The 14,318-nt window shown below is 51.2% G+C and overlaps 1 protein-coding gene across 3 annotated transcripts in view; it reads left to right on the top strand.

The window, feature by feature from the left end:
• The window catches only part of KY (kyphoscoliosis peptidase), a 48,868-nt gene that overhangs the window by 22,962 nt on the left and 11,588 nt on the right, over positions 1-14,318 (top strand). For all 3 annotated transcript variants that reach the window (XR_008663956.1, XM_055321592.1, XM_055321590.1), the window contains 3 exons: positions 939-1,021; positions 5,653-5,761; positions 7,251-7,368. Coding sequence is in view for 2 of the 3 variants with exons in the window: in XM_055321592.1 (XP_055177567.1) it covers positions 939-1,021; positions 5,653-5,761; positions 7,251-7,368 (310 nt within the window). In the remaining variant the exon portion in view is untranslated. The remainder of the gene's footprint in view (positions 1-938; positions 1,022-5,652; positions 5,762-7,250; positions 7,369-14,318) is intronic.

Raw genomic sequence — 14,318 nt, 5'->3', positions numbered from 1 at the left:
CACCCCTTCGGCCCCACCCTCCCCACCTCCTCCCTGGCCTCCCATCCAGCTTGCCTGATTTGGTTGGCCTTGAATAAGACAGGTCCTGCCAAAGCCCAGGTTCCCTTTTGGGCTGTGATAGGGGTTTGCTGCCCATCGTGGCAGGTCTGACCACTGGGGCAGTGGGGCATAGGTGAGGCACAGGCGGGGCATAGGTGTCCACACCTGGCGGACTGGGACTGTCCTGTGGCCTGGCTTCCTATGAGAAAGGCTGGCACAGATGAGTGGTCCTGGGGCCCAACTTCCCTCAGAGGCCTCCCCCACAGTACCTGGGGTGCCTTTTGCTGGAACACACTTGGCTTTCTTGGGGTGCTGCAGTCTCCAACTGACTGTGGGCATGAGAGGAAGCCTGTCTGGGTGCCAAACCCACCTCACCCTACCGAAGCCAAATGGCCTGGCTCCAGCACACCGTCCTCTGATACCCGAGATGCCCTCACTCTGGGCACCATGACGCTGGCACAGACCCTCCTTTCTTGAGCCCGTTAGGGACTAGAAGTATTGCCCAGACACTTCTTGCAGATCACTCATTCCTAGGAGTTAGCAAAAAATATGCAGAAAACTAAATGGTGAGGAGAAGGGGTCCCTTCATTAATCTGTCTGGGCCCTGCTGAGTTAATTGAGGTAAAACCAGTTTCCTTACTGCTGACTTCCAGGGCTCTGCAAACAGGCTCCTCTCCCCTGTGAGTCTCCAAAACAACTAGAGGAGTTGCCATAGTTCACAAACCAATTTGACCAAGGAAGCCTTCTAGGAAATAGAGCTCTTGGGAGTGGTTTTTCAGGCTCTGGGAATCATGCTGGAGGTCAGGCAATCACAGCTCCTCAAAACGACAGAGAGGCCTGAGCCAGGCGGCACTGGTCAGCAGGCCTCAAGAGCTGACTGAGCCTCCTTGTGTTTCCAGCCTACCCCTGGGATCGGTCCAGCCTGAAATCCATGCCCCTGGACCTGCGGCAGTTTGAGAAACTGGACAGCTATGCCTCACAGGTAAGAGAACGAGCCCCTCTGTATATGGTGACTTAGAGTTTCCCAAGTCAGGGTAATGAAGCCTCTCTTCAGGCCCCCTTCCCTCCACATGCATTTGGAGGCCTTCAGAGAGATGGCCCGGAGTGCCTTTTCACATTATATGGATGGGGAAAAGAAGACCAAGGCATCAGGCCCCTACCCAGGACAGAAGGCCATTCCATCTCCCCAATACCACCCAGAGTCCTGATGCACCCACCCCAGGCCACTCACACCCTGCAAAGGCCTCACTTGCAGGCTCCTCTGGCCAGCCCTGTCCTGCCCCCCTGCTGGTGTCCACTTAGGTGTTGCTGCTACTGAACTAGGCCACCCCCAGCCCATGATGGAAGCAAGCCAGAGGATGAGGGAGGACCATGGATGCAGCTGGCTAGCACCCATTGCAACCACAGCCATGCTCACCCCTGGAGCATATAGGCTGCCAATGGGTCACATCTCTGGGTCCAGAATCATCTGGGGTGCAGTTAGGGAGCGGCAGCTACCTGAGCTGAAGCACCAGAGACACACTGGGGTCCTGGGAGCCAAGTGGGAGAGCTCACCACAGAAAGTCTGATTATAAGGGCCCAAGAGCTGGACCCATTGCTGAAGTCTGAGTGAGCCATTGTAGGCTAGTAAGCAGTAAGATCACCTGCAATCTGAAGAGACCACCCTACGGTTGGCACATAGTAGGTACTCAGGAACCTTGTTTGTTGAACTGATGAGTAGATGGATGGGGGCATGGATCCAGATTCACGATAGAGGCAGGGTCATCAGTAGGGGGCCACCAACTGTGCTGACAGGATTAAGTGGGAACACTGAGAACAGAGAGGAGTGGAATGGTCAACACTGAGCTGGCAGCAGAGGGAGGACTCCATCCCAGTGTGTGTGAGGGAGGTGGAAGGCAGGTGGCTCACAGGCTGCCGGACTGAGTGACAGAGGGTGGGACAGCAGCTCATCACAAGAAGCAAGTCCCAGGGGCTGACAAGTTTGTTTAGGGGGAGTGGGCACTAGCAGCTGCAGAATAGCCAGTGGAAGTGAGCAGCAGGCAGCCAGGTCTCGAAGCCCAGAGCCTTATCTGGCCTGGAGACGTCTGGGCAGGAAACACTGATTCAGGAACCAGCAGATTTAGCTAAGAGCTGAAGCCAGAGGGTGGGTGTCATTTTAGGGAGGACAGGGCAGGAGGTCCAAAAGCCCCTGAGCCACGTGAGGCCAGGGCGAGACCAGGAGGGATCAATGTTCTGGAAGGTGCAGGGAGAGCTCCCTGAGGGCATGGATGGTCAACAGCGTGAGCTATTGAGTCTGGTCAAGTGAGGTTAGGATAGACTCATTGCTACTACGTCAGCACTGAAGTGCTTCCTACCCCCAGAGGGGCAGTTGGACAGGGGTTGGAGCATCAGCCCGACTCTCGCAGGCCGAGGAGCAACGCAGGGATGGAGGAGGAGGGAGTGAAGACCCCACAGGAGCTGGCAGAGGAGGGGAGGCTACGTGTAGACAGCCCTGAGGAAGAGATTTGGGGAAGAGGTACAGACAGGAGGGGACAAGGCAACCAGGACTAGAAGGGAGGCGTGAGGACCCGGGTGAGCAAGGGCACTGCAAAGACGGGCCCGGACCGAAGGCTGGCCGAGAGGCTGGCTGCGCCGGAGGGAGAGCTCCTTAAGGGGAAGTCCTGCCTGAGCCTCGTTGATCTGAGGCCAGGTTGTCTGAAAGGGAGAGAAGGGGGCGGTGTCAGGGTCCGAGGAGCGTGGGGTGCGCTGCAGTGGCCGCTGGGAGGGACAGGACAGGCTACTGGCCAGGCTCAGGGAGCGGTGCCGGGAGCCCAGCTGAGGCCAGAGACCCAGCCGCGGAGCAGTGGGTGTCCGGTGCCAGCCAGGCCCGGATAGAGCCAGGAGGTGGGGACCAGAGGCACAGAAGCCATGAGGTTAAGTCAGAGTCAGCCAGGCTGGAGTGCGGGCCCTGCTGTGTCAGGCGCTGTCCTCTGCCCTGGGAGAAAGACAAAGACAAGAACCATCGGTTTGGAGCTGGACACTGAACAAAAGGAGGCAGACAGCAGCTGGGTGGGTAGGAGACAGAAGAAAGGTCCAGAGGTCTCCTTGTGGTCACACAGTGCACCTGGGGTTCTGATGTGAGTGGCAGTAGGGGTCCGGGAGCTTGGGGAGTACCTTAGGGGGAGGGCTGGTGAAGGCATGAGCAACTGTCACGAATTAGGCACCCAGTTGCCCCAGCTTCTCTAGAAAGATTAACCATGGTCAGGGTTGCCTTTCCTACAACCCCAACTGTTTCTCCTCCTTAGGGCCCCGGCCAGCAAACCTCATTTGTTCCTTTTTTTTTTTTTTAATTGTGGTAAAATGTATAGAACATAAAATGTGCCATGTTAATAATTTTAAGTGTACAGCTCAGTGGCATTGCTTGCATTCACTGTATTGTACAACCATCACCACTCTTTCCAAAATCACCCCAAACAGAAGCCCTGTGCCCATGAAGCAATCCCTCCGCATCCCCGCCAGTAACCTCTACATTACTTACTGTCTCCCTTAACTTACTCTCGATGTTCTGTTTAAGTGCAATCATGTAGTACGTGTCCCTTTGCGTCTGGCTTATTTAGCATCCGTGATGTAGCATGTGTCAGAACCTCATTGCTTTTCATGGATGAATAATATTTCGTCGTGGAGACACACAACTTTTGCTGACCCGTTCATGTGTGATGGACACTTGCATTGTTTCTGCCTTTTGTGTATTGAATAATGTTCCAGTGAACACAGGTGAGCAAGTATCTGAGTATCTGTCTTCAGTTCTCTTGGGTATTTACCAAGGAGTGGAATTATTGGGTCGTATGAGAATTCTGTTCAGCTTTTTGAGGACCCGCCAAACTGTTTTCCACAGCAACTGCACCATTTTACATTTCCACTAACAATGCACAAGGGTTCTGATTTCTCCACAGCCTTGCTATCTTTTTTACTACAGCCATCCTAGTGGGTGTGAAGTGATTTCAATTTGCATTTCCCTAGTGACTAATGAAGTGGAGCAGCTTTTCACTGGCCATTTATATATCTCTGCAGAAGTGTATATTCAAGTCCCTCATACATTTTTTTTTTTTACTTTTTTTCCTTCACCCATTTTAAAACTGGGTTGTCTTTTTGTTGTTGAGTTTTAGGAGTTCTTTATATATTCTGGATATTAATCCCTTATCGGATACATGATTTGTGAATGTTATCTCCCATTCTTTGAGTTGTCTTTTCACTTTCTCAATTTTGTCCTTCAATTCCCAGAAGTTTTTTATTGTCATGACTCCCAATTAATCTATTTTTTCTTTTGTACTTTGTGCTTTTGGTACCATATTGAAGAATCTGTTGCCAAATCCAAGGTCATGACGATTTACTCCTGTGTCTACTTCAAAGAGTTTTAGCATTTAAGTTCTTTTATTTAAACCATTGACCCTTCTTGAGTTAATTTATTTAAAGATTTATTTATTTATTTTGAAAGAGAGCGAGAGCAGGGGGAGGGGCAGAGAGAGAGAATCTCAAGCAGGCTCCCTGCTGAGTGTGGAGCAGGACTGGTTCTCACAAACCTGAGATCATGACCTGAGCCAAAACCAAGAGTCTGATGCTTAACAGATTGAGCCACCCAGGTGCTCCCGGTTAATTTTTGTATATGGTATGAGGTAGGGGTCCAACTTCGTTCTTTTATATGTGGATATCCAGTTGTCCAGCACCATTTATTAAAGAGACTATTCTTTCCCCACTGAATAGACTTGTCATCCTTGTCAAAAAAAGTCAGTTAGCCATGGGTGTACAAGTTAATTTCTAGACTCTCAATTCCATTCCACTGGCCAAATGATCCTTATGTCAGTACCATAAGCACTGACTTATTTTGATTTTGATTTTCATTTTGATTTGATTTTGATTTTGATTACTATCGTTTTGTAGTAAGTTTTGAAATCCAGAAACATGGGTCCTCCAACTTTTTTATTCTTTTTTCAAAATTATTTGGACTAGGGGATCCCTGGGTGGCGCAGCGGTTTCGCGCCTGCCTTTGGCCCGGGGCACGATCCTGGAGACTCGGGATCGAATCCCACATCGGACTCCCGGTGCATGAAGCCTGCTTCTCCCTCTGCCTATGTCTCTGCCTCTCTCTCTCTCTCTCTCTCTCTCTCTCTCTCTCTCTCTCTCTCTATCATAAATAATAAAAAAAATTAAAAAATTAAAAAAAACAAAATTATTTGGACTATTCTGGACCTGTTGTTAATTTCATATGAGGTAGAGGATTGCCTTTCCCATTTCTGCAAAAAAGGCTGTTGGAATTTTATAGAGATTGTGTTTAGTCCATAGATTGCTTTGGGGAGTATTGACCATGAGTAGGGGCTGCTACGTCTGCCCAAATGTCCATCTACAATGCTGGCCCCAGGATCTGTGTGACTCTTGGGCCAGTGACCCAGCTGGTTGGCACAACCTGATATGTCCAGTCCCCAACCAAGGGTTGCTCTCAGCCTAGCCTTTGTGCCCCTGGCCCTCTCCTCCTCCTTCTCTGACTGAAGGGAAAGCAGCGCTGGCTGCAGGTGGCAAGGCACCGGGCTCCCAGAGTTCACCCAGGCCCTGACATAGTACACCCCTCCCATTCCCCAGGTGACAGTCAAGAGTGGCCTGGACGAGCTGGTGAGTGACCTGCTCCAGGAAGCCCACAGTGACCTGGAGAGGGTCCGCGTGATCTGGATCTGGATCTGCCACCACATAGGTAGGCCCACCTGTGGTGCCACTGGCTCTAGGACTCCCTTGATGCCACTCCCCGCAGGACCCTGTCCCTAGGGGAGCCTCTCTGGGATTCACTTGACCACTAGTGTGTATGGAGTTAGATGGACAGTGGAGAAAGGTTCCCAGAAAGGCTAGGTGAACAATCAAAGACTAACCAAGGAGCATAAAACTCAGTCTCCATAAAGGGTCATTGGGTGGGGGGATCTCCTGTGGCCATCAGCCCAGAGCCAGTGACCAGAGCTAAGGCCCTTCACCCGGCAGCAGCATTCCCCCAGTCCTGGCTTCCTGGTAAACCTGCTGCACAGACCTGAGAACACAGGACAGAAGGTCATCTCCAGAAGAATGCAGAAGATTCATAACTGTTGGAAAGTTATTGCGACACCAAGAGGTTTCTTAAAGCACCAGTGCCAGGAAGAGTGGGCTCGCCTCTCCCTGCTCCCTGTTCCCACACCCATGACCTCAGCCCTGTCTCCAGGCACTCAGAGCAACCTCAGGGGACCTGAGCCTCTGCACCTGTCCCCAGCTCTGCACAGGACAGCCTTGGGAGTCTGGCCAGGGCAAGCCAAGCCCCGTGGGTGGTTGCCAGGGAGATGCTGGATGCTACCCCTTGCAGTCAGTGGAAGAGCCAGCCGGTGGTGGTGTGGACTTCTAGCGTTTTCCCTATGACCCCACAACCAGCCGGGCTCTCCTGATCTGCTGCCACTGGGCTTTACCTTTGCCCTCTAAAGCAGCAGTGAGGGATTCAGCTTAGAGGGTGAACTCACCTGACACAGGGAGAGTATCTGAACATAGGGCCTGAGAGGCCATTTCCTCCCCTTCCACCACCAGCAGCTCCACTCAGCCTCGGCCTTATGGGGGCAGAAACAGAACATTAGGTAGGACTCCATATACTGCCTGCCACCCTCCCACATGTTCCCTTCATCCCGGTGGCCACAGCGATTGATTCCTGCCTCAGGGCCTCACCCCAGGCCTTAGTGACCCCAGGCCTCTGTCAGTGACCAGAGACCAGACAGGCTGTTTAGCAGCAGCTCAGAGTGCCCCCTGTGGGTCAGTGTGAGGTCTGGAAGGTGGCAGCTTCAGCAGGGATGGGTGAGCAGCCTCAGGGGAGTTGCTGGCAGAGCTGTGTGGTGGGGACAAGACCAGAGCCCCCACCCCTAGTGCTGTCTCGGCCCCCTTCCCTCCCAGCCTTTCCCCAGAGGCCCACCGAGCCAGGCCTGCTCTGCCAATGCTCCGCTCTTCCTCTAGCCACCTGTGCAAGGGGGTGACATTTCCCAGCGCTGGCCCTGGCTGGGCCCTGGTTCCCCTCGGCCTACAGTGGTTTCTCTGGGACCTGAGGGAGGCCAGCCCAAGTGGTGCTGAAAGCACAGCCAAGGGCTGGGGGGCAGTGCTGCCGGCCACAGACCCCCTCTGCTCTGCATAAGCTTTGGTCGCCTCCCGGGACCTAGCTGTTCACAGACGCCTCTGCCCTCCAGAATACGACATTGAGGCGGCCCAGGAGAAGGACCGCCAGGCCTTCAAGCCCACTGACATCCTGCGGACCCAGAAGACCAATTGTGATGGCTACGCTGGACTCTTTGAGAGGATGTGCAGGTACGAGAGGGGTCCCACAGTCCCAGGCTGACCACCTTGACACATCCCTTCCTCCCTTCCAAAGCACTGTGGGCCTTCGCCCACATGCCAGGCCTGAAACTTGAGTTTGCAAACTCTGCTCTGGAATCCAAGTGAGTCCTGAAAAGGTCAATTTCTCCCTTTTTAACACCAGCATAATTGACTTTGTACCATCTGCCGGGCTTCGCGATGCATTAACATAATGGCAGATGAATGCACAGAGATAATTTGGTTATAAAAGGCCCTTTTTCCACCTTCGCCGATCTCTGCGCAGCTGAAGGTTAGAAGAATGGCAGGTCTGAGAACAGGAGGACAGTGGCTGCTGATGCCAAGGGGACTGTGAAAACCTGTCCTGGGCCTGGCATGGGAGCCCTCTCTCGGGGGAAACAGATGATCTCCTACCTGAAAAGATTTGTCAGTTGGAGAAGCTGAATAACTAGGAAGCAGCTTTTCTCTTGGAGGTGTTGGGCTCCGTTTTCATTGCTCTGGGAATGAGCCCCTGGCCAGGTTGCCCGGGTGGGTGACGGCAGGAGAGTGGCTGGTAAGGAAACCACTTGTGTACAGAGACACCGTTGTTGGTTCAAGGTGACCTCAGGACACACTTCAGGCAGGGGGAGCCCCACCGACCCCACAGCTTGCTATGCTCACTCTCCAAGGTCTGCTGGGTTCCCCAGGATCAATCAGTCAGCCCTGGAGGCCATTGAAAAGTCTTTCCCAGGGAGATGGATAGGCTCTGCCCACCATCTCTGCAGGCCTCTGGGAGTGGGTCTTCTCGGGCACCCAGATGTCAGCCCACCAGGACCCAGGTGACGATTCATTAAACCAAGTGTAGCAACAGACACGAGTCCACAGGGGGGCAGCTGTCGCATGTCGGAGTTGTACAGGCAGCCCAAGACATCCTGCTCCTGTCTAACTCCCAGTTGTCGGGCCTCCCACCCCTCAATGCCACCACCAAGCATAGACATGTGTCTGTTCCCATCTTGCTCCAGCCTCCTGCTTGCTCCCCGCTCTTCACTTATCCCACCTACACACCCCACCCCTAAGACCACAGTCCCTGAGGCCACCAGGGCAGGTCAGCCTGCAGCCTGCAGAGGATGCCAGCCCCTCAGCAGCCCATCCACCCCCCCAGAGCTAGTCCTTCCCACCCTTCACATTCCTGCCCCTGCTTCTTACCCAGGCACTCCAATATGCCTGGGGGCCTCTCTGGGATGCAGGATCCTCACTGGCCCTCTGCCCAGACTCCTGAACAAGACCACAGGCTCCACTGTCCTACAAAGTCCTCCAAAATCTGACCTCCAGCACCCTTCCAGCCCTACCCCCTGTGCCACTGGCCGCACTTACGTGTATTCAAGCTCACTCTGCTCCCCTATCTCTAATGCTCCTTCCAGCACCACCCCAGGATGGTCACCCCACCTTCCTCTCCCTTGATATCATCAGCACACCTTGTTCACAAGCTCCTGTCTTGCCTTATGCTTTTATTTAATAACTTTCCCAAATCAAGGAAAAAAATACTTTTTAATTATAAGTGACTTATAAAATGTATAGGAGCAGAAAGAAAATTGTTACTCTGACCACTTTGAGATAACACTTAACATTTTGTCACATTCCTTTCCATACCTTGTTCTATCACATACATGTTACCTGTGCTCACTTTTCCTTATATGTCTTGTGGGTCTAATATGTCTTTTATGTGTCTTCAGGCGCTCACTGTTTCTGCTTCCCCTATGAACGCCCATCTCAGACCCTACACACCATAGGCCCGCGATGACAGGAAATGATAAGATATTCCTACCAGATTTGTAGGACATGGGCCTTCCTCTCTTTAAACAATGGGCTAACCCTCAGTCTATTTTCAGCTCTGTTTGTGCCTGGCATCTTTCAGAGTGTAATTTGCATCTTAGTTGGCCAACTTGAAAGCACTCAGGATTTTCAATCCTAGGATACATCCTTCTTCATCCAGTATAAGCTTTCCAGCATGATATAGAAGGGTGCCAGACTCAAAGCCAGAAAGACTTTTAGAGTCCTCGGTCCCCCCATCCTTAATTTCCAGTCCTTGATTTACTACTTGTTAGTTTTGTGCCTTCTGAGGAACAAACTGAGGAACTTCTCAGTTTTCTCATCTGTACATGGGGACTGTACTGCCTGCTGGCAATGCTAGGGCTAAGTGAGAACATGCAGTTTGGAGTTTGCTCACCTGATTTGGGGTGATTGTGTTTTATTTTAACCTTGCCTGTCTTTCTTGAGTCTGGGAATGCTGTTGCTCTGTGGAACTTTCCTACAGACACACATCGACTCAGAAAATTGACACTTGCCTTGAGTGAATCTGTCAGCTTTTTGGCTTAATCCAGATGCTTAACAATGGCCCTATCCTGGCCTGCAGCTGATCATTAAAACACATCCCAACATTTTACATCATTTAAAGCTAGGTTCTAACCTGGCAGTTAGCATGTGAAAAACTCTATACTACCGCTCAGACGGTTAACCGCTCACGGTCCCTTGGATCCCTTTAACTTTGGCTTTAAAAATCAGTAACCTCGTCTATGCATCACTTTCCTAATTCCCCACCTTCCAAATAATTGCCGAAAGTTTGGTAAATTCATTAGCGGAGTCCTTAATAACAGAAGACATGTAATCCACACTTGCTGATTTATCCCGGCTCGGTCGCCAGGGCAGCCTCTTAGCAAGAGTAGTACCTATGCGGCCTTCATTACTTCTGTCCGTCCATTCTGACTCCTTGCAGTGGCCTCATTAAAGACTGATTGAATAAAGTAATTTGGTGGGGAACTCAGATATTTTTGCAGCATCCTTCATTCCCACATTGTCTTTCCCGAGTAACCTATGTGAGTTTTTTTGTTAGTGCTGTTGCTTGTAACTGCTGGTCTGGTTTCTTTCTGACTTCCCATCACCCATCATTAATGTCCCTTCTTTTGTCTCAATCCCCCTTGGCCTTAATCAATTCTGCTGAACTTCCTTGGAGAGGCCAAGCTTAATTTCCCAGATTCCTGCCCCCAACTTAGCCCCCAGTAGAACGCTTCCCTCTGTTAGCACAGCTCCAGCCACCATCAGCTACTAGAGTTTCCAGAGACTTTTGGTAAAGTCAGGAGCTTATTATCAGTTTGAGACTTTGCTGCCGGAGAGACTGGTTGTCACCAGTCAGATGTCAGCCTGTTCTCCATCCATCCTCCTGCTGTCACAGAGAGCAAGAGCAGCGGCATGCTTCTGCTCAACGTGATGTCCCAGACGATCCCAATACATCGGTTGGTTCCAAAGGCCCCAAAGGCCGGGGACTGACCATCTCACCCTCCTGGGAGAGGCAGATACCCTGGATAACCTGAAGTTATGCCCAGATCTCTGACTTTGTCATATAAAGCCTCTAAAAGGGACATCTGAATTCCCCTGCCCTTGTAGATACATCAAAGGATAGTGCTTACAGAGCTGAATGATGTCACTAAATCAAACCATTCTTTGATTTTACCCCACCCACATATTTATAAATTAAAATGAATCTTGGCATACAAAAGTGCTAGTATAATACAAAGCCTCCTGAACCGTGTGCATCTGGACAACTGAGTCCTGGTGCTGCTCTGGCCACTGGCTGGCTATATGTCCCCAGGCAAATCAGCCTCCCTCTCTGAGTCTTGACTTGTCAGAGAGGAGGACCCTGAAGTCACACCCCAAAAGGGCCTCAGAGTAAGAATAATTACTGTAGTTATAGTTACTGACCTCACCATAAAGGGTGGTCCAAGAATACCGTATGATTTATAAGAAATACTTTTATTTCTTCACCATCAGATTTATAAGAAATCAACTATGTAAATAAACTGTGAAACATGATACATGGCTATACTTGTCCTGCTGCAGTATAGAAATCACAAAATTTGGGGGACGCCTGGGTGACTCAGTCTGTTGAGCAGCAGACTCTTGGTTTCAGCTCAGGTCATGATCTCAGGGCCGTGAAATCGAGCCCCGCATTGGGCTCCACATTCAGCACAGAGCCTGCTTAAGATTCTCTCTCTCTCTCCTTGTCCCTCTGCCCCTCCCCCTCGCTCATGTACTATAAGTAAATAAATAAATAAATCTTTAAGAAAAGAAAAAGAAAAAAATCACAATATTTTCATCAAGGTACACACACAAAAAAAGAGCATACTTCATTGCCTCTCCCATTGGTACATCCCTCCCTCCCTCTCTTATTTTCCACATGGCTCACGTATTCTGGGAGGAGATCAGAGTTGGGGGAGTACACTATGGTCAAAGCCTGATGCCTGCAGAGCTCATTGCCCACCCCGGACAGTGCAGCCACCCTGCTGAGGCCTGGCAGTGGTGTGGCTAACACAGTATTACACGGTTCCCACAGCAGGACCCGGACCATGTCTGCATAAAATAATAGTCACAGACTGGATCCACCAACTCCTCAATTGATACCACTGGTGTTGGCAATTTAAAAGCTATCAAAAGTAAAAGCCAAGACTCTACAATCTGAGATTATTAGATAGATGTCCTGGGATGATATTTTAGGCTCTAGCATGACTAGTCAGATCTCATTAGGAAGTGGAAACATTTCTCATTTTCTGTCCCTTCTTCAATACTCTCCTAGATCTTTCCAGCAAATTCTTCTTCCTTTGGGTCTCCTTAAAGGTCTGTATCACTAGCATTTTAGTGATGCTTCACATATCTGCCCCTTTGTACCTATCAGCACATCTAGGGAAGCCAGTGAATTTTCCTTTCAGAATATTTTATTTTATTTTTAAGATTTTATTTATTTATTCATGAGACATAGAGAGGCAGAGACATAGGCAGAGGGAGAAGCAGGCTCCCTGCAGGGAGCCCGATGTGGGACTCGATCCCGGGACTTGGGGTCACTCCCTGAGCCAAAGGCAGACGCTCAACTGCTGAGCCACCAGACGTCCCCAGAATATTTTATTAGGCTATAATATTTATTAAATGAAATGAGATGATATATGATATTATTCCCTGGTACCTGTTACAGTGCTTTGCACAAAAGGTGGTGATCTTTCAATGGCATGAAATGGCTGTGGGTCATCCTGACTAGCAACCAGCAGCTGGAATTACTAGTTCCACAATTTTGTGAGAGAATTATGGATTATTAACAATAATGCTTTACATTATGACTTCCTTGTCCAATCCATCTGGCACATTGCTGCCAGGTAGTAAAATACCCTCATGTCATAGTCAAGCATGGCATAAGCTCACAGCTAAGTTTCCTTTTTCATCTTTATTCTGCCCCAGGCATTCCCCATGGCCTCCCCAGCTTCCCTTCAGCTTGTCATAGGAGAATCACCCCCTAGAGACCATTTAATCCAACATTTCTTTTGGTCCATCGTGGGCCTGGCAAGGTCACCCTAGAGGTGACCATGTTGCTGAGACTGAGCCCTGATCCCCTTTCTCAGCCCAGGGACTACCCCTCCAGCCACCCACTTCTGCTTCCTTCTGCCCTTCCCGGGCTTGGGGTCAGGATCTCACTGCTGCTCCCCAACCTGGCTCTCAGAGCCTCCCTCCACTCCATCCCTCGGTGGGAGGGTACCCCCGGGCCCACTGGCCAGGCCCATAGCTTCTCCCGGGAGGACACTCAGCCCGAGTTCCAGCCGGCCACACTGCCCACAGCAATGCCTGCTCCGTCTCACTGCAGTGCTGACGGGCCGTGTGGATGTGCAAGGCCCTCCTTCCGTCCCAGACCACAGCGGGCCATGAGCGGAGGCGGGCCTAGTGGGCAGCGTGTGCAGAAGTCCACAGCTCCCCGCAGCCAGCACACCTACCCCAGAACCGTTTCCAGGTCTCCACTTGTCCCTCCACACGCGCCTGGAAATGGATGCGCACAGACTTTGCTGGCCAAGAAAGGAAGATAACTCACTGAAGAATGTAATCTCAAGTAGTATTTATGGCTTTTTTCCAATTCTAAAAGTAACACCTAATCACTACTGAAAATTTAGGAGATACAGAGAAGTTTAAAGAAGAAAATTACACTCATCCATAATCGCATTACTAGGAGAGCAGGTGCAGCCCGCCTGTCTCACTCTGCCGCCCTCCTCTGTCTGCCTCTCGCCCTGCACGCACACCCACGCACCCACGTGCACGTGCACACACACACTCGGGCCTTGTGCTGATGGCCGGGTTGTATGAGCTTTTGTCAGTTAACATCGTGTCAGGAGCATGTCTTACCCCATACTTCCTCTCACTCCCTCTGGGTGGGTGGAGCCCCACCTGCCAGGGAAGCCCCCCAGTCTGCTCCTCTATCCCGCCCTTCTGGCCTCACTCTTATCCCAACCCCTCTGCTGCCTGGAAACGCATCCAGTTCTGACCCCCAGAAGCATCCTCTCACCACCCTCTGCAGCTAAGGAGACTGGGGACTCTCCAGGCATGCACGCTGCACTTTCTTTCCCCACCCGTCCAGGCCTGCCCCCACCCCTCACTTTGGGGCTCCTTCTTGGCTTCCTGCCTCTGGGCTGCCCTTCTGCTCCAGGAGTGGGTTTTGGCCTGTACCAGCAGAAACAACTGACATCCCAGTCCGGTCCCTCTTGCTCTCTGCCCCGCGTCCCCAGGTGCTCCTAAAATCCAGGGGGCCTAGCTGCTCTGTTCTTGTGGCATGTCCTAGACAGCCTGGGAGGCCTGGACCTCCTCCTGTGAAGCTGTGGGCAGAAGGGCACCTTCTGCACCCTGCCTGCACCCTGCAGAGGAGGGAAGTTCAGGCAGACGTGGGAGGGGGACACTGTTGTCGTGTGCAGGTGGAGCGACCCCCGTGGCAGGGTGGGGTGTGGAAACTTGCAGACCCCCCATTTTGCTTCACGGATTCTCTCAGCAAATGATAAGCAATATTTAATCCAGCATTCTAGTGGTTAATTGAATATATGTTTTTGGGGCACCTGGGTGGCTCAGTCAGTTGAGCGTTTGACTGAATTTCAGCTCAGGTCATGATC

This window comes from Nyctereutes procyonoides, unplaced genomic scaffold (assembly GCF_905146905.1).
Source record: "Nyctereutes procyonoides isolate TBG_1078 unplaced genomic scaffold, NYPRO_anot_genome, whole genome shotgun sequence".
Classification (NCBI taxonomy): domain Eukaryota; kingdom Metazoa; phylum Chordata; class Mammalia; order Carnivora; family Canidae; genus Nyctereutes; species Nyctereutes procyonoides.
This window is presented reverse-complemented; position numbering and strand designations above follow the sequence as displayed.